The 18,265-nt window shown below is 39.9% G+C and overlaps 1 protein-coding gene and 1 non-coding gene across 3 annotated transcripts in view; both read left to right on the forward strand.

Moving 5' to 3' along the window:
• Hadhb (hydroxyacyl-CoA dehydrogenase trifunctional multienzyme complex subunit beta) overlaps nucleotides 1-18,265 on the forward strand; it is a 34,793-nt gene that overhangs the window by 8,418 nt on the left and 8,110 nt on the right. For both annotated transcript variants that reach the window (XM_070025170.1, XM_070025171.1), the window contains exons 5-15: nucleotides 775-819; nucleotides 2,802-2,901; nucleotides 7,095-7,182; nucleotides 10,301-10,488; nucleotides 10,916-11,096; nucleotides 13,317-13,438; nucleotides 14,625-14,704; nucleotides 14,785-14,832; nucleotides 16,234-16,321; nucleotides 17,004-17,078; nucleotides 17,946-18,110. In XM_070025170.1, the coding sequence (XP_069881271.1) occupies nucleotides 775-819; nucleotides 2,802-2,901; nucleotides 7,095-7,182; nucleotides 10,301-10,488; nucleotides 10,916-11,096; nucleotides 13,317-13,438; nucleotides 14,625-14,704; nucleotides 14,785-14,832; nucleotides 16,234-16,321; nucleotides 17,004-17,078; nucleotides 17,946-18,110 (1,180 nt within the window). The remainder of the gene's footprint in view (nucleotides 1-774; nucleotides 820-2,801; nucleotides 2,902-7,094; nucleotides 7,183-10,300; nucleotides 10,489-10,915; nucleotides 11,097-13,316; nucleotides 13,439-14,624; nucleotides 14,705-14,784; nucleotides 14,833-16,233; nucleotides 16,322-17,003; nucleotides 17,079-17,945; nucleotides 18,111-18,265) is intronic.
• On the forward strand, nucleotides 4,548-4,674 carry LOC138829355 (small nucleolar RNA SNORA40). The gene has a single exon (XR_011372560.1). It is a non-coding gene; the product is annotated as a small nucleolar RNA SNORA40 (small nucleolar RNA).

Consider the following 18,265-nt stretch of genomic DNA (forward strand, 5'->3'; position numbering starts at 1 on the left):
CCCATGACCGACCAAAAAAAAAGATAATGTTTCTTTAAAAGTGTTAATTTAGGTTCAAGTGGTAGAGTACCAGCCATGAGCAAAACCAAGCAAGAGCACAAGGCCTTGAGTTCAAGACTTGTACCAGCATGCACACATGTGTGTACACATACACACACATACACATACAGTGTTAATATTTCCCCTGTATCCTTTTAGGCATTAAAAAATAGTGCGCTTTTAGAAATTTAACCAAAGAGGGGATGGGAAGGTGGCTCAATGGTAGAGTGCTTGCCTTGCATGCATGAGGTCCTGGGTCCGATTCCTCAGCACCACATAAACAAAAAGAAAAATGCCGAAAGTGGCGCTGTGGCTAATGTGGTAGAGCGCTAGCCTTGAGCTGAAGAGCTGAGGGACAGTGCCCAGGCCCAGAGTTCAGGCCCCACAACCAGACTCCGCCCCCCACCCCCCCAAAAAAAGAAATTTAACCAAAAAAGTACTCAAAAGATGAGATATAATTTTAAGGAATATTCAACATGCCATGGTGCATAATGTAAAGTAGGGCATAATTTTTGTTAGATTCTCAGAAATAATATAAGCTTTTGGCTTACCAGATTTTTAAGGATGACAGCAAATTCACACTATTGTTTTGAATTATTACAACGTAGTGAATTTTATCATTTTCAGCAGGATATTTAATAGTAACATGTAATCTTTAGGTATTTCATATAAAAGAGGAAAAAACCTTTATTTAGGCTTGGTTTTTGGTTCCAGTTATCTGTTTTCTTCCTCCAGGTATAAAGACCTGATGCCACATGATTTGGCTAGAGCAGCACTTTTGTAAGTAAATACAATTTCATATTATTTCACACTTCATAGAGGTATTTTCTCTAGTGTTTGCACTTGAAGTATAATGGTTCATAGATTTTTCATATCTAGGATCTACTAATGTTTGTATATGGTAAGAAAGACATATCAGTTAGGTCTTATAAGATTACTCCTCCCTAGTCAGGGGCTGATGGCTTATGCCTGTAATTCTAGCGGTGGACTTAGAAGCCAGCGCCAGTGCAGGCTGGAAAGTCCATGAGACTCTTATCTTCAATAAACTACTCAGAAAAAGTCGGAAGTGGTTCTGTGGTTCAGGTGGTAGCCTTAAGCCCAGAGAGACTCAGGGACAGAGCTCAAGCCCTGAGTTCATGATAGTATTCTTTATTGACTAGCCAGCCAAAACAACATGTGATGATTGTCTGGATGGAAGCTTAATTGTTGCATAAGATTAGCTAAACAGATTACATAGGCATTTTTCTAGAATAAAGCCTAGTAAAAAAACTTGAGGATTCATTTGTAAATAAAGTAAACATATAAAATTAGATGTGATTAAGTGAAACTGAGATAGATGAATAATTTGATGAGGGCCATAAAATATATGACCCTAGGTTGGAAATAGTATTATTGCATTTAGTTTCCAGAAACAGTGGGCCTTCATATCTTTAGGCAGCCAGAGGTTTATTGTAGCTAGAAAAAAATCCTTCAATTGACCTTTATGCCTACTCTAATTCTTGGGTTTTTTTTTCCAGCCAGACTTACAGAATTCCAGTCACAATTGCTTTTCTACTTACTATCTATTCACTGTAATTCCATAATTTCCATTCCATTATGCTTTTATGGTCATAAATACAACATTCTTTTTTTTGGTGAATGTCTTTGATTTTGTATTTATCTCTCCTCTTTTTAATTGACCTTTCTATTAACATCATTAGTATACTATCTTATCTATACTGTCTTATTCAAAATTATTTTAACTTCTTATTACCAATTGAAGATCAAATATTGACTTTAAAAATCTTTCATTCACTTGGCACCAGTGGCTCATGTCTGTTATCCTAGCTACTCAGGAGGCTGAGATCTGGGAATCAGAGTTCAAAGCTAGCCCAGGCAGGAAAGACCATGAGACTCTTTTTTTTTTTTTTGTTCGGTTGTAGGGCTTGAACTCTGGGCCTGGCTGCTGTCCCTGAGCTCTTCAGCTTAAGGCAAGCACTCTACCACTTAAGCCACAGTGGCACTTCTGGTTTTTTGGTGGTTAATTGGAGATAAGAGTCTCATGGACTTACCTGCCCAGGCTGGCTTTGAACTGCGATCCTCAGAGCTCAGCTTCCTGAGTAGCTAGGATTATAGCCATGAGACTCATCTCCAATTAACCACCAGAAAACTGGAAGTGGCACTGTGGTTCAAGTGGTAGAGTATGAACCTTGAGCTGAAGAGCTCAGGGACAGCACCCAGGCTCAGAGTTCAAGCCCCATGACCATAAAACCCCCAAAACCTTTTTTTCTTAGTTGATAAAGTGCCAAATGCTTTTCAGAGATAACAGTCTCTGCCTTCTTAAATTCTGTTTTTTACCTTTTTTTGTTTTTTTACAATGCTAAGGAGTGAACACAGGACCTTGAGTGTGCCAGGTGTGCTTTCTACCACTGAGCTATACCCCAAACTAGACCTTACCTTGTCTTTTTAAAGAAGTTCAGTGAATTTTTGTTTGTTTGTTTGTGTTTTGGTCCTACGGAACTCAGGGCCTGGGTACTGTACCTGGAGCTTTTTTCTTCAAGGATAGTGCATTACCACTTGAGCCACAGATCCACTTCTGGATTTTTGGTGGTTAATTGGAGATAGACTTTCCTGCTCTGACTGGTTTTGTACCATGATCCTCAGATCTCAGCCTGCTAAGTAGCTAGGACCACAAGTATGAGCTACACTGTTTTATGTGAAGATCTATGGCAGGACCATAATATGTGAAGAAATGTTTCTTTGCTTTGGATTTCTACTTTCAGGGGGTTGTTGCATCGGACCAATGTTCCAAAGGACATTGTTGATTATATCATCTTTGGCACGGTTATTCAGGAAGTGAAAACAAGCAATGTGGCTAGAGAGGTGAGTAAAACAGACTTGATAATATTTAAATAGATTGATAAGAGAATCAATTTGAATTTCAAATAATAGAATTTGTTAGTTCATTTTTTTTGCAGGATCTAGCTGAGGTCCTTGCACACAGTAGGTAAATGCTCCACTGTTAGCAACATCCATAGCCCAGAATTTACTTTTTAAAAGCCTTTAAATCCACTAATTAAATGTACAGTTAAGGGGACTGGGAAGGTGGCTCAGTGGTAGAGTGCTTGCCTTTCATGCATGAAGCCCTGGGTTTGATTACTCAGCACCCCATAAACAGAAAAAAGCCGGAAGTTGCACTGTGGCTCAAGTGGTAGAGCACTAGCCTTGAGCTGAAGAACTGAGGGATAGTGCCTAGACCCAGAGTTCAAGCCCTACGACGGACAAAAAAAAAAGTACAGTTAATTTGAAGTTAACATTAATATGGACACCAGTGACCTATAATCATAGCTACTCAGGAGGCTAAAATCTGAAGATCTCGATTTAAAGCTGGCCTAGGCAAACAAATCTGAGAGATTCTTATGTCTAATTAACCAGCAAAAAGCCATAGCTGGAGGTTTAGCTCAAGAGGTAGTGTACCAGTGGTTAGCAAAAAAGCTGAGTGAAAGTGTGAGGCCCTGAGTTCAAGCCCTAGTACCCACAGTACCCACCCGTTCATACACACAGAATGCTATAAATCAAATTCAGAATTAGTATATATTCATACTTTACTATAAATCAAATCACTTATATGAGCAGTTTTTGGAAGTATTACTTTGTTTCTTGGCTTAGGAAAATAGAAACAATGACAGCTTAAAGCTGAGAGTACTTTTAGTAATATTAGGACATTATTGCTTCTAATTCTAAAACTTCAACAGTTTGCAGCTAATTTTATGTTTTTATAGTTGGAGGTAGCCTTGCCTGTTCATTGTTCCCATTGAGTATGTGGCAGCAAAGCAGTTTTTTTTAAGTAACTATTTCACAAGCGTTTACATTTGCCCTAGTTGGCATATTGCCATGTAGTGTTCATTGAGCAATGGAGATAATGACCAGTCCCACAAGCATTTCACTGTGGATAGTTTAAACACGCCTACTAGGCTTTCAGTTTGAAAAGTGATTGTTGGAATAAAGTTGGCTACAAAGCATATTCATAGAATTGTTGGTTTATGCTTGTATTTGTGTTAGGTATAGTTGTGAGAGTGATAACTTTCATTGTTAGAAAAGCAAGTAAGCAGGACTAGGAGTATATGTCTGTTTTGCTATTTTGATTTTGTCTGCCAGTCAATACTACAACTGCTCAAGTCCTCACACTGCTCAAGCCCACAGAAAATAACTGTGTGTTCTTGAGGAGCAAGAGCAAATTGAGAACAAAAAGGGAATTTTGTTCTTCTCCTAAATGTTTTGTTTTCTTTTGTATGTACACGTTTTGTGAGACAGGGTCTCTCTGTGTAGCTCAGACTTACCTGAAAGTCCCCATTGTAGCCCAGGCTGGCCTAGAATTCATGAGAGCCCTGCCTTTGTCTCTTCACATTTCTGAATTTATCAAATGAGACAATTTTATGAACATATAAAGCCATAAAGCTGTTCGCAGTACATTTTTACCATTTATATTCTGAAGCTAATGTGACTTTTAAAGAGACTTAAAAAAGCGGAGCACTTGTGTGTGTCTTTGTTTAATTTGTAACAAAGCCTTACAGACAGGTACAAATAGTAAATCCTCTTTTGCAACCCAGAACTTATTGCTGAAATGAGATTTTGGTGCATATAAGAAGGAATATAATTACTACAACAGTTGGCAATATGAGGCTTTAACTCACCCAGGTTGCTCTGAGAATAAAGTTGATGTAAAATTTAAAAAAAAAAAGCACATACTTTATCTGTTTCAAAATTTCTGTATTTTCTTTCCTAAATCTTAAATCATGGAAATTTCTTGCAGATTTTTTTTCTGCAAGTTTTAGATAGCAAATCTCAACTATTGATTGATATGGGGGAGTTCCCGCCCTCTCTCCTATACTATTACCTGTCACTTTATACTCCAGATAATTTTTCCCTGTGGCTACAGGGAAAGATTGAGTTGAGGGGATACTTATGAGAACTTTTCTGTAAAATCATATGTAACCTAAAAAACTAATAACTTCTGGCTAAAGAATTTCTTTAGGCTCTGTCTCTGTATTAGCATAAATATAAAATCCTAATGGCTTCCTGACTTTGCTGAAAGACCTCAGCATATTTCCCTGCCTTCCAGCTTAACTAAGCAGCCTCTTCCTTTCTCCTTTCTGCTTGAGAATTACTAAGACTTTAAATAGAAGCAAGCATGTGGACAAGGGTCACCAGCTACCTTCTATTTAAAACTCCTTCCAACCTGAGGGTCAGTTGGGGCCAAGAGTAACATGTGCTATAAAGGCCCTTGGGAGGATCAGGCCATTCTGACTTAAATGCCCTTTACCTTTGCTCTACTCTAGAACTCTTCTCTGTCCTGAATACTTGCTTCTGTCGTCCTTGTGAATTCATTTAGACTGAGTAAGCAGTAAAAGTTTATTTAAGTGCTGTTGCAAAGGGATTTTAATTCAGCCAGTCAATTTATGAGTATAGTGCATCTTGATCAAAGCCATCCCTTCTATCATTTCCCCCTCATTTCCTCCAGTCCTCTCCCTCTTCCATCCCTTCAACAGTAAGTTCTTTAAAAAGTACTTTTTAGGGAAATGGCACTATGGTTCAAGTGGTAGAGCACTCACTTTGAGCTGAAAAGCTGAGGGACAGCCCAGGCCCAGAGTTCAAGCCTTATGACCGAGAAAATAAAGGTACTTTTTAGGCAGTTTTCAAGCAAGGCCAGTTGGGCACTTAGGATCAAGCCTGCCTGAAAATACTAAGATTGTACTGCTGTGATACATTTCTATTCCTACAGTTAATTAATGGTAAAAAAAAAAATACAGTATAAAGGTAAGGAAATTAAGGAAGTTTGTATTCTAAATATTAAGTAGATTCAGAATTCCTTGTAATGGGATTTAGAATTTCATAATGAAGGATATACGGAGTTAGAAGCTTATTTATTTATTTACTTCTAGCAGTGCTGGGGTCTAGGGTCCTACAATCTGAGCTTTCCCTTAGCCATGGAGCTTTATTTTTTTGTTGTTGTGTTGTTTTTGTAGGTCATGGGGCTTAAACCCAAGGTCTGGCTGCTGTCTCTGAGCTCTTCTGCTCAAGGCAAGCACTCTACCACTTGAACCACAGTGCCGTTTCTGGTTTTCTGGTGGTTAATTGGAGATATGAGTCTCATGAAGTTTCCTGTCCATGCTGGCTTCAAACTGTGATCCTCAGATCTCAGCCTCCTGAGTAGCCAGGATTACAGGCATGAATCACCAGTACCTGGCTCTATTTGAAATTTTAAATGAGTTAAAATCAAATGATATCCTTGAAAAAAGACTGAGCCATGCATTGCTAAGAAAGGACCAGAGGTGGAGCTGAAATGGGAGAGCACTTGTCTAGCCAGCACAAGATTTTTAATCAAAACCCAGTACCACCAAAAGGAAAAAAAAAAAAAAAAAGAATTTAGCTAAGTATAGTAGTGTATTATATCCAAGAAACAGATTACTAGGGAGTTGAACACAGTAGCATCTGCTTAAAATCCTAGATGCCGGGGAAGTTGAGGCAGAATACCAAGCTTGATGTCATTCTGGCCAACTTAGCAAGACTCGGTCTCAAAATGAAAAGGGCTACAGAGGTAGTTCAGTGAGAGTGTTTGCTAGCATATGTGAGGCCCTGGATTCCACTTCCATTGCTATAAAAACAAAAAGGGGACTAGCTACTAGGAGTTTGAATAAATCAATGAATGGCTAGATAGAAAATTAGCAAGCTTCTGTGATATGCTTAATTTTATTGTCTTATAGCATGTTAAAACTTCTTCCTGGGCTGGGAAAGTGGCTCGGTGGTAGAGTGCTTGCCTTGCATGCATGAGGCCCCGGGTTCAATTCCTCAACACCACATAAGGAGAAAAAGCCAGAAGTGGTGCTGTGGCTCAAGTGGTAGAGACTAGCCTTGAGCTGAAGAGCTGAGGGACAGCACCCAGGCCCAGAGTTCAGGCCCCACAAATGACAAAACAAAAACAAAACATCTTCTTCCCGATTTAAGTAGAGCTCAGATTGTCACTTATGTGGTACCTTTTCTTCACAAATGATCACCATTCCCTGTGTTTTTTCAAGGCTGCCCTCGGAGCTGGCTTCTCTGACAAGACCCCTGCTCACACTGTAACCATGGCTTGCATCTCTTCCAACCAAGCCATGACCACAGGTATGTAAGGGTTCATGTGAATTTTCCTTCTTTGCCTTTACATGATTTTTGAAAAATTAATCTTAATACAAGTAAATAGTCCAGATATCTTTGTGTTTCTTTAAACGTCACATTAAAATTTGGGGATTTTGACAGTGAAACCTCTTTGAACAATTAGAGCGCGCACACACACGCGCACACACACACACACACACACACACACACACGCACAGAAGGAATGACAAGAATATAAAACAGATCCTGTCAGGGTTGAGGGTACTAATGAAAGGGGAGAAGGTAGGGCTGGGAAGTTGACTCAGTGGTAGAGTGCTTGCCTCGCATGCATGAGGCCCTGGGTTTGATTCCTCAGCACCACATAAGCAGAAAAAGCCAGAAGTGGCATTGTGGATCAAGTGGTAGAGCACTAGCCTTGAGCTGAAGTGCTGAGGGACAGTGCCCAGGCCCAGAGTTCAAGCCCCACGACCAACAAAAATAAATAAAGTACAGCGTTTCAGGAAATTAGCAGTTTAAAAAAAAGAAAGAAAGAAAGAAAGAGGAGAAGGTGAACAGATAGGGTGTACATGTGTTAAAATGGAACAATGAAGCTTATTGAGATTGATTTAGGAAGGAGGGAGGGGAATAAAGGAAAATGGCAGAGGAGATGAGATCTATAAAACTGCTCTGTACAACTAATTGATGATAACAACCATTACTAAAAGAGGGTTTTGACAATAGTTCTCAGAATTTTGCTTACTCTCCAAACCTGGGCCTCACATCTGTTGGTGTAGTTTCTCCACCAGAACTAGTCTGGCTGCAGCAGGGGTTGTCAGCCAGAGCTGCTGTTCTCTAAGACGAAGCTTCAGAACCAAACTGGAGGCAAGAATAGTTATAGAGAGTGAGGGAAAGGGTGACATTGTTCAAAAAGACATGTGCTCCTTGCCTGCCTTCCATAACTGTAACCCCTTTCTCAATACATCACCTTTATAATAACTATTTTTAAGAATAGTTTATAGGGCTGGGAATGTGGTTTAGTAGTAGAGTGCTTGCCTAGCATGCATGAAGCCCTGGGATTGAGTCCTCAGTACCGCATAAACAGAAAAAGCTGGAAGTGGTGCTGTGGCTTAAGTAATAGAGCGCTAGCCTTGAGCAAAAAGAACCTCAGGTACAGTGCCTAGACCCTGAGTTCAAGCCCTAGGACTGGCAAAAAAAAAAAAAAAAACAGGAATAATTTATATCCTACAGGGTTTTAAACCTCCATGATTCCAATAGGATGCTTCCCCATGATGCTAGGATCCTGCTCCCCCCCCCCCCCCGCAGCCCTGTTTTAGAAGGTGAAGCTCTTCCATTTTCCCCTATATACTTAGCATTCATTGCCAATCATTACAACTTTTGTTTTTTTTAAACAAACTTCAGTAAGATTGTGAGACATTGTGTAGCATCTGCCCTGACAAGGCAAAACACTTGGAAGGAATAGCATCCGAGTGCTGTTTTATGTATCAAGGCCAGGTTGGGCAGCTTAGCTCATGGTGATGGAAGATGATGCCAGAGACAGCCAGAGGCTTCTTCCCTCTGTGAACATGTGACAAACTCCCAGTTAGAGCAACAGCATACTTGTTGGTACCATAAAGAAGGAGGTAGGCTGCTTTAGATCTCAAAAGCCAGAATTTGTCTGGCATGTAGTAGAAATTAATATTATCTATAGGGGGGACAAACTTTTCTAAAAGCTGGAAATATGTTAGATAGTCTGGTTTAGAATATTGTTTGTTTGAGTTGACCCTATGATTATATCAAGAAACTAATGTTCCTAGGTCCTGAATTAACTTTCCTCTGGTGTACCATGGTATACCAAAGCGTTTTTAGACTTGTTTTTTTAGTCTGTCCTGGGGCTTGAACTCAGGATGCTGTCTCTGAACATTTTTTACTCAACACTAGTGCTCTACCACTTGAGCTACAGTTCCACTTCTGGCTTTTTGGTGGTTAATTGGAAATGAGAGTCTCATATACTTTCCTGCCCAGGCTCACTTCAAACCAGATCCCAGATCTCAGCCTCTTGAATAGTTAGGATTACAAGTGTGAGCCACCCATGCCTGGCTATTTATTTATTATTAAAAATTTTTTAATTTTATTATAAAGATACTGTAGAGAGCGGTTACAGTTACATGAGTAAGGCAATGCTCGTTTCTTGTTGAGCATTGTTAACCCTTCCCTGTGGTTCTTTCACTGTCCCTTCCCTCCCTCGTCTCCCTCACTCCCTCACTTCCCCCCACCCATCCCCAAGTTGTAAAGTTTATTTCCAATATACTGTCTTGTGGGTTATTTATTTATTTATTTTTAATCTGTCATGAGGTTTGAACTTAAGGCCTGGGCACGGTCTCTGAGCTGTTTTGCTACTTTGAACCACAGCTTTACTTCCAGTTTTTTTGGTGGTTAATTGGAGATGAGACACTCACAGACTTTTCTGCCGGGGCTGGCTTTGAACTATAATGTCCTCAGCTCTCAGCCTCCTGAGTAGCTAGGATTATAGGCATGAACCACTAGGGGCCTGGAAAGATTTTTTTTTTTTAATGATTAAAAACAATAGCTGGCCCAGGCACTAGTGGCTCTCCCCTGTAATCCTAGCTACTCAGGAGACTGAGATCTGAGCATGGTGGTTTGAAGCCAGTCCTGGCAGAAAAGTTCCCTGAGACTCCTATTTCCAATAAATCACTCAAAAACTGGAAGTGACGCTGTGGCTGAAGTGATAGAGCACTAGCTTTGAGCACAAAGAGGCTCAGGCTCAGGGACAGAGTCCAGGCCCTGAGTTCAAGCCCCACAACTGACAAAAAAATAAAAAAATAAATTATCTTGAGCTTATTTAATATATACATACCTATTTAATATATACATAAGGCAGGCACACACACACACACACACACACACACACCTCCTCTGAAAAAAATGAAAACTTTAATTACACACACACACACACACACACACACACACACACACACACACACATCCTCTGAAAAAAATGAAAACTTTAATTACAGATGTCCCAAACAGAAAAATGTTAAACAATATTTTAATCAAAGCTTAAATGTCAATGACTGGTTATTTTCTGTGAAAGATGTTCATTATGTATATAACCTGTGCCCTGTAGCTGTTGGTCTGATTGCCTCTGGCCAGTATGATGTGGTTGTGGCTGGTGGTGTCGAGTTAATGTCCGATGTCCCCATTCGTCATTCAAGGAAAATGAGGAAAATGATGCTCGATCTCAATAAAGCCAAGACAATAGGCCAGCGACTGACTTTACTCTCTAAATTCAGGTTGAATTTTTTGACACCTGAGGTAAGACTTGGGAGCTTTATGTAAATAGAGATGACTTACCAGTGTCCCTTGGCATAGATTAGAATTTGATACAATAGCATGGTCTCAGGTGTATTCCAATAACTAGACTCTCTTGGTTATGGGAAAGGATAATTATTTGATCAAATGGGGAGAAGGGGAAGTGGTAGTTAGAAAATTTGACTTTGTGAGTTCTGTCTAGAGCTTTCTAGAGATGCCTTGCTCACAAGCTTCCTTTGTCTTATGATGTATCCCAAGCTGGCATAAATTTGTGGTCCTTCTGCCTCATACTCCTGAGTGTTGGGATTAGAGGCATGTGTCACACCTAGTTAACAAATAGATGTTCAGTTTGCCAAGTAATGACAAAACTATCTTCATATCATATAAGACCACTTAACAATATACCTGCTTTTGATGTTTCCCTCCCTAGCTCCCTGCAGTGGCCGAGTTCTCTACCAGTGAGACCATGGGCCACTCTGCCGACCGACTGGCTGCTGCCTTTGGTATTTCTCGAATGGAACAGGATGAGTACGCATTGCGCTCTCACAGTTTGGCCAAGAAGGCACAGGATGAAGGACACCTTTCTGATGTTGTACCCTTCAAAGTACCAGGTAAAATGAGACTACTTCCTGAAACTTATTATGGAGTTTTGAATTGTTCCTCCTGTTCCTCAAAAAATTCCTAATTGATTTCCAATGTAATAATTCAGTTTTGAAATGCTCAGCCTCTATCTATCTATCTGTCTGTCTATCTATCTATCTATCTATCTATCTATCTATCTATCTATCTATCTATCTATCTATCTGCCCTGGGGCTTGAACTCAGGGCCTGGACAATGGTCCTGAGCTCTTGCACAAGGCTAGCACTCTACCACTTTGAATCAGAGTGTCACTTCTAGTTTTCTGGTGTTTAATTGGAGATAAGCATTTGGACTTTCTTGCCTTAGCTGGCTTTGAACTGCCATCCTCAATCTCAGCCTCCTAAGAAGCTATGATTACAGGCATGAGCCACCATTGCCCGGCTTTATTTTTTTTAGCTAGTATCATAGGCATGTATCATCATTCCTAGATTTTGTTTCTGTTTTTTAGGTCTGACACCAGGATTCAAACTCAGTACCTGCTGCCTTTGTTCATTGGCTAGGGCTCTACCAAGTGAGCCATACCTCTGACTCCTCTCTTTATTTTAAAATCTGGTTGAGATAGGGGGTGTCTCATGAACTTTTGTTTTTTGCCTGGGCTGACTCCCAATCTCAGTCTCCCAAGTAGCTATTATTATATACATGATTCATTGTGCCTGGCTTCTGCCCTCATTTTTTTTTTTTTTTTGGTCAGTCAAGGGGCTTTAACTCTTGGCCTGGGCACTGTCCTAGTGAGGCAAGCGCTCTACCACTTGAGACACAGCACCACTTCCTACTTTCTGGTGGTTAATTGCAGATAAGAAAGTCCTGAGCTGGCTTTGAATCATCATCCTCAGATCTCTGCCTCCTGAGTAGCTAGGAGCTACTGGCATCTGGCTGCCTCATTCTTAAATGTGGCCTCAAGTTGGTCTTTTGTTGTTGTTGTTGTTTGTTGTTTATATATAGTAACTTTTTTATTATAAAGGTGATATACAGACAGGTTACATTTACATATATCAGGTAAATAAATCAGGTAAAGAGTTCATTTCTTTTTGGACAATATTACTCCTTCCTTTGCTCTTTTCCACTTCTTCCCTCCTGTCCCCATCCCACATTCAAGTTTTGATTGCAACACAGGTAAACCTTAAAAAAATTTTTATTAGATCCTTTTTTTAGATCCTTCTAATATCTTTTAGTTGCTCTTAGTTGTTCTTTAGTTGTTTCTGTTTTTATGCCCTTACTGGGGCTTCAACTCATCCCCTTCATCTCTAGTTAAGCTTTTTAACTTAAGGTGCTCTACAACTTGAGCTACATCTCCATTTCCAGCTTTTTGCTGGTTAAGTGGAAATAAGAGTCACTCATATTTGTCTCTCTGTGCTGGCTTTAAACTATGATCCTCAGATCTCAGCTTCCTTAGTATCTAGGATTATAGACAGGAGCCATCAGATTGCTGTTGCTGTTAGTTCTTAGGTACATGCCTATTTTCTGATTCAAGCTGGGCTCCATTGGCTCACGCCTGTAATCCTTGCTGACTCAGGAGGCTGAGATCTAAGGATATTTTGGTTTGAAACCAGTCTGGGCAGGAAAGTCTATGAGACTCTTTCTAAACTCTAACCAAAAACTTCTAATTCATATAGATTCTGTATAGAATAGCCAAATGTGAATAAATGTATTAAGAAAATAGAATGTCTTTTTTTTTTTAATTAAATGATATGGTCTCCCAAAAATGTTCAGGATTTTATTTAAAATTTGATCATATCTTGGAAACTATAAACAGCTCAGTAGTAGAGCACTTGCCTAGTCTACATAGGACCCCAGGTTAGATCCTCAGCACTGGAAAACAGAAAGGCTTTCTTGTAGTGAAAAACTTCATTTGATGCGGGGTGCTGATGGCTCATGCCTATAATCCTAGCTACTCAGGAAGCTGAGATATGAGAATTACAGTTTAAAAGCCAACCCCAGCAGGGAAGTCTGTGAGACTCTCATCTCCAATTAACCACTCAGAAAACCGGTAGTGGCGCTGTGGCTCAAGTGGTAGAGTGCTAGATTTGAGGTGACAAGCTTAGAAACAGCGCCCAGGCCCAGAGTTCAAGCCCCACCACTGACAAAAAAAAAATTTGTTCTAGTAAACAAACTACATTTGTTTTAAAGCATTCTCTGGAGAAGATAATACACTGCTTAAGCTTTTTAGTTAAAAAAGTTTGTATTTTTATAGGAAAGGACACAGTTACCAAAGATAATGGCATTCGTCCTTCCTCACTGGAACAGATGGCCAAACTAAAGCCTGCATTCATCAAGCCCTATGGCACAGTAACAGCTGCAAATTCTTCTTTCCTGGTAACCATCTATGCTGTTTGTGTTTGTAGGGAACTACCTCTAGCCTTGTTTTGGTTGTTTATTTGTTTTTGAGACAAAAAAATCTCACATGGAAGTCCAGACTGGCCTCACAACTCTGATCCACTTCCTTCAGGCTCCTGGGTAACTGGCATTACAAGTATGTGCCTCCATGCCTATACATATTATTAAGTAACATTATTAGTATACTGAAAATAACTTTATTATGAATCATCACCTGTTTTCGCATACTTTATCACCATACTATTATATACTATCATACCATATGTTTCTTTCAGGGTTGCTGACTTACAAAAGCATTATAGAATGTTATAGAACTTTATTCTGGTTTTGCACAGTGTGTAGAGTAATTATTTTTCTTTTTGATTGTGAATTTTGGTGTTAGCAACTCTTTTCTTTTGAAGCAGTGGTACCTCTTTCTCCCCTACTTCTTGTCTTTTAGAATTGCAGGTTTGGGGTATAGTCCAAAGAAGTAAAACTGTGATTTTTTTTTTTTTAATGTTTCATCAGCCCACCCAATCTTCTTCCATTGGTTGGCCTGTTACATGGGGAAATCACCCAGAAGCCATGGGTAGGAAGCAGCTGAGAAACAGCACAGAAAATGTAAAGATAAATAAGTGAAATAGATGTTTTTTAGAAACTCAGAAAATTTTTAATTTTCTGTGTCAGGCAAAAACTTTTGTCTTAAGTTAATTATGGGTACTTTTTTTTTCTTTTTTCCCTCTGTCTTTTTTTTTTTTTCCAGTCATGGTGCTTGCACACGGCCTCAGTGCTGTCTCTTAGCTCTTTCAGCTGAAGGCTAGCATTCTAGAACACTTTGAGCCACAGTGCCACTTCCAGTTTTTGAGTGGCTAATTGGAGAAAAGGGTCCCCAGGGAACTTTTCTGCCCAGGCTATTTTTGAACCTCCATTCTCATATCTCATCCTCCTGAGTAGCTAGGATTACAGGTGTGAGCTACCTCTTCCTCCATTATGAAAATTATACTTTTTGAACATTTTCTTCTAACTTTCTCCTCCATGAATGGGTCACTATATATGTTTGAATTGTGACTTAATGATGGATAAATTAAGTAGGTTTGTTGGAGAATCTCTTAAGTACTTGGAAGATGGTTGTCAAGAGCAGAAAGCCACAAGAAACACTAACTTTTTTTTTTTTTGTTAATTTCAGACTGATGGTGCTTCTGCAATGCTTATTATGGCAGAGGACAAAGCTCTGGCCCTGGGTTATAAGCCAAAAGCATATTTGAGGTAAAGTAAATGCTCCAGTGGAATGTCTCTGATTTCATTATTTTATTACTGAGGCTAACCCCCCTCTGTTCTTTACCTAGGGATTTTGTGTATGTATCTCAGGATCCAAAAGATCAGCTACTACTCGGGTAGGTGGCAGTGTTTATCCCTGGGCTTTCATCCAAAGCACTTGCGGTATTTATTTCACAGACTTTAAAGGATGTAAAATCCTAAATTCCTAATTCATGTGTTGGGTTTTTTTCTCTTTCTTTTTTTTTTCTTTTTGTCAGTTGTGGGACTTGAACTCAGGGCCTGGGTTCAGTCCCTGAGCTCTTTTGCTCAAGGCTAGCACTCTACCAGTTTGAGCCACAGTTCCACTTCCTGTTTTCTGGTGGTTAACTGAAGATAAGAGTCTCACAGACTTTCCTGTCCAGGCTGGCTTTCAACCTTGATTCTCAAATCTCCTGAGTAGCTAGAATTACACTGGTGAGCCACCAGCACCTGGCTTATGGGATTTTTGTTTGTTTGTTTTTTAATAATATCCTTTTGGGGGATTTATTTTTTCCATTTTTTCCTCTCCATATTTCCTTTTTCCATTTTTGGTTCTGTTTTTTTTTCTTCTTCTTCCCCTATCAGAGACCAGGACTTGAACTCCCTGCCTGACACTTTACACTCATTGGCAGACACCCTACCATCTGAACCAAGGCTCCAAGCTCCTCCTTGTACCTTCTTTATTCACTTGGTATATGTATATAACTTTATTCTTTTTTGTTACAATATAAAGCATTTCTTTTCATATTGCTATACACTCTGTTGTAATCTTTGTTTTTCCTTTCCTTTTTTGTGTGCTGGGGCTTGAACCCAAGGCCTCACTTATGTGAACAAGTGCTATACACTGATCACATCCCCAGCCCACCCCATCTTCTTTAATAGCCTTTCATAAAAGCCTCCTGATACTGTGACAGTTTCTCTCCCCAACAGAGTGCTAGCCTCACTGGCTTCCGTTATGATCTTGAGACTAGCCAAGCCCTTTCCCAAACATTACCCTTTTATTCTTTTTCTGTTTACATTAACTTTCATCATTTGCTTTATTATCTATTTCCTTAGCTCTCCAGTATAAATTTAATGAGGACATGTCGTTCAGTTCATATTATATATCCAACACTTAACCAATACTTGTGTAGTTGAGTAAGTTGAGATTTTGGGGGGGGGAGGGTATCAGTCGTGGGGCTTGAACTCTATTGTCCCTGAGCTCTTAAGCTCAAGGCTAGCATGCTACCACTTGAGCCACAGTGCCACTTCCAGCCTTTTTTACTGTTTATGTGGTGCTGAGGAATCGAATCCAGGGCCTCATGCATGCGAGGCAAGCACTCTACCACTGAGCCACTTTCCCAGCCCCAAGTAAGTTGAGTTTGAAGGGACTTATAGGCTAAAAATTAAAGTTTAGTTGGGTGTAGTGGTGCATGCCTATAATCACAATGCTGGGAAGGCTAAGATGGGGATCACAAGTATAATAATATAATTTTAAGACACTACTTTTTTTTTTTCAGACCAACATATGCTACTCCAAAAGTTCTAGAAAAGGCAGGATTAACCATGAATGATATCGACGCATTTGAATTTCATGAAGCCTTCTCAGTAAGTCATCTGAAGGGATTATGCTCTTTAAAAATATACTCCATGTTTGTGGGGAGTGGGGGTTTGTATTTTAAGTACTAAACTACATTATGAGCAGTGTTAGAGACTGAAGAGCTACCTATGGTGTTAAAAGCATCTGTTTGGAATAGAGTATAAACATTTGGAGATGTAACAATGAGTACTTCCTCCCCCCTCCCCCTCCCCATATAACTAATGTAATTCAATAAAAGTTGTTTTTAAAAATTTAAAAAACAAATGAATTAATTAAAAATATCTTTTGAGGATGACTTTTAGAGGTCCCTCAGAAGTACTTTAGTACTTTTAGGAAATTTTCATTAAAAACTGACTTAAAGATTTGTCTAACCAACTGGCTCATGCCTGTAATCCTAGCAACTAAGGAAGCTCAGATTTGAGGATCATGGTTCAAAGCCAGCCTGGGCAGGAAAGTCTGTGAGACTCTTACCTCCAATTAACCACCAGAAAACTGGAAATCGCACTGTGGCTCAAGTGGTAGAGTGCTAGTCTTGAGCTGAAGAGCTGAGGGACAGTGCCCAGGCCCAGAGTTCAAGCCCCATGGCCTACCAAAAAAAAAAAAAAAGAAAAGTTTGTCTAACCAGACTACACCTAAAAGAAAGCCTAGAAGAGCATTAGTAATGGTCTTTCTTGAATTATTTTCTTCTAGGGTCAGATTTTGGCAAATTTTAAAGCCATGGATTCTGACTGGTTTGCACAAAACTACATGGGCAGGAAAACCAAGGTAAGTTCTAATTTAAAAAAATGTACTTGATGGGGCAGGGAAGGTGGCTCAGTGGTAGAGTGCTTGCCTTACATGCATGAGGCCCTGGGTTCGATTCCTCAGCACCACATAAGCAGAAAAAGCTGTAAGTGGTGCTTTGGCTCAAGTGCTAGCCTTGAGCTGAAGAGCTGAGGGACAGTGCTCAGGCCCAGAGTTCAGGCCCTATGACTGACAAAAAAAAAATGTACTTGAATTCCCAAATCATGTTAATACTTCAAGCTTAGCTAGCTACTAATACAGAGTATGAAGGGGGCCGGGCACTGGTGACTATATCTATCTATAATCCAAACTTCTCAGGAGGCTGAGATCTAAGAATCCCAGTTCAAAGCCAACTTGGGCAGGGGAAGTCCCTGAGATTCTTTAAACACCAGAAAAGCAGAAGTGGAGCAGTGGCTCAAAATGGTAGAATGCTAGTCTGGAGCGAAAGAACTCAAGAGACAGTGAACTCAGTGAATTCAAGCCCTGTGACCAACAAAAATTTAAAAGAAAGAGTATGAAGGGGAAAGCGTCTTCTTATGAAGAATTTTATATCTCATTAAATATATTTCTTTCTTTCTTTTGGTCAGTTGTGGGGTTTGAATTCAGAGCTTTGCCACTGCCCCCGAGCAAAGCCCAAGGCTAGTATTCCACCACTTTGAGCCACGAGTGCCCAGCTATTTTTTAAAGTCTAGTTAAACCTAGACTCTGCTTTGCAGTAATCTTATGTATGATGTGTCTAAGATTAGTTTTTTTCCTTCTGTATCTTTTACTTCCTGGACTAAGAGCCTACCTGCTTCCTATGATATGTAACTTGTCTTTACATTTCATCTTTACTTTTGTGGGAACCAGGTTGGCTTGCTTCCTATGGAGAAGTTTAATATCTGGGGTGGATCGCTGTCTCTGGGTCACCCATTTGGAGCCACTGGCTGCCGGTTGGTCATGGCAGCTGCCAACAGATTACGGAAGAATGGAGGCCAATACGGCTTAGTGGCTGCCTGCGCAGCTGGAGGGCAGGTATGTTTGTTAGTTGTCTTTAAGGTATTCTTTTTTTTTTTTTTTTTTGGTGCCAGTCCTGGAGCTTGAACTTTGGATCTGGGTGCTTCTTTTGCTCAGGGATAGCACTCTCCCACTTGAGCCACAGTACTACTTCTGGCTTTTTCTATTTATGT

Source organism: Dipodomys merriami, unplaced genomic scaffold (assembly GCF_024711535.1).
Source record: "Dipodomys merriami isolate MVZ:Mamm:240054 unplaced genomic scaffold, mDipMer1.0.p SCAF_17, whole genome shotgun sequence".
NCBI classification, from domain to species: Eukaryota; Metazoa; Chordata; class Mammalia; order Rodentia; family Heteromyidae; genus Dipodomys; species Dipodomys merriami.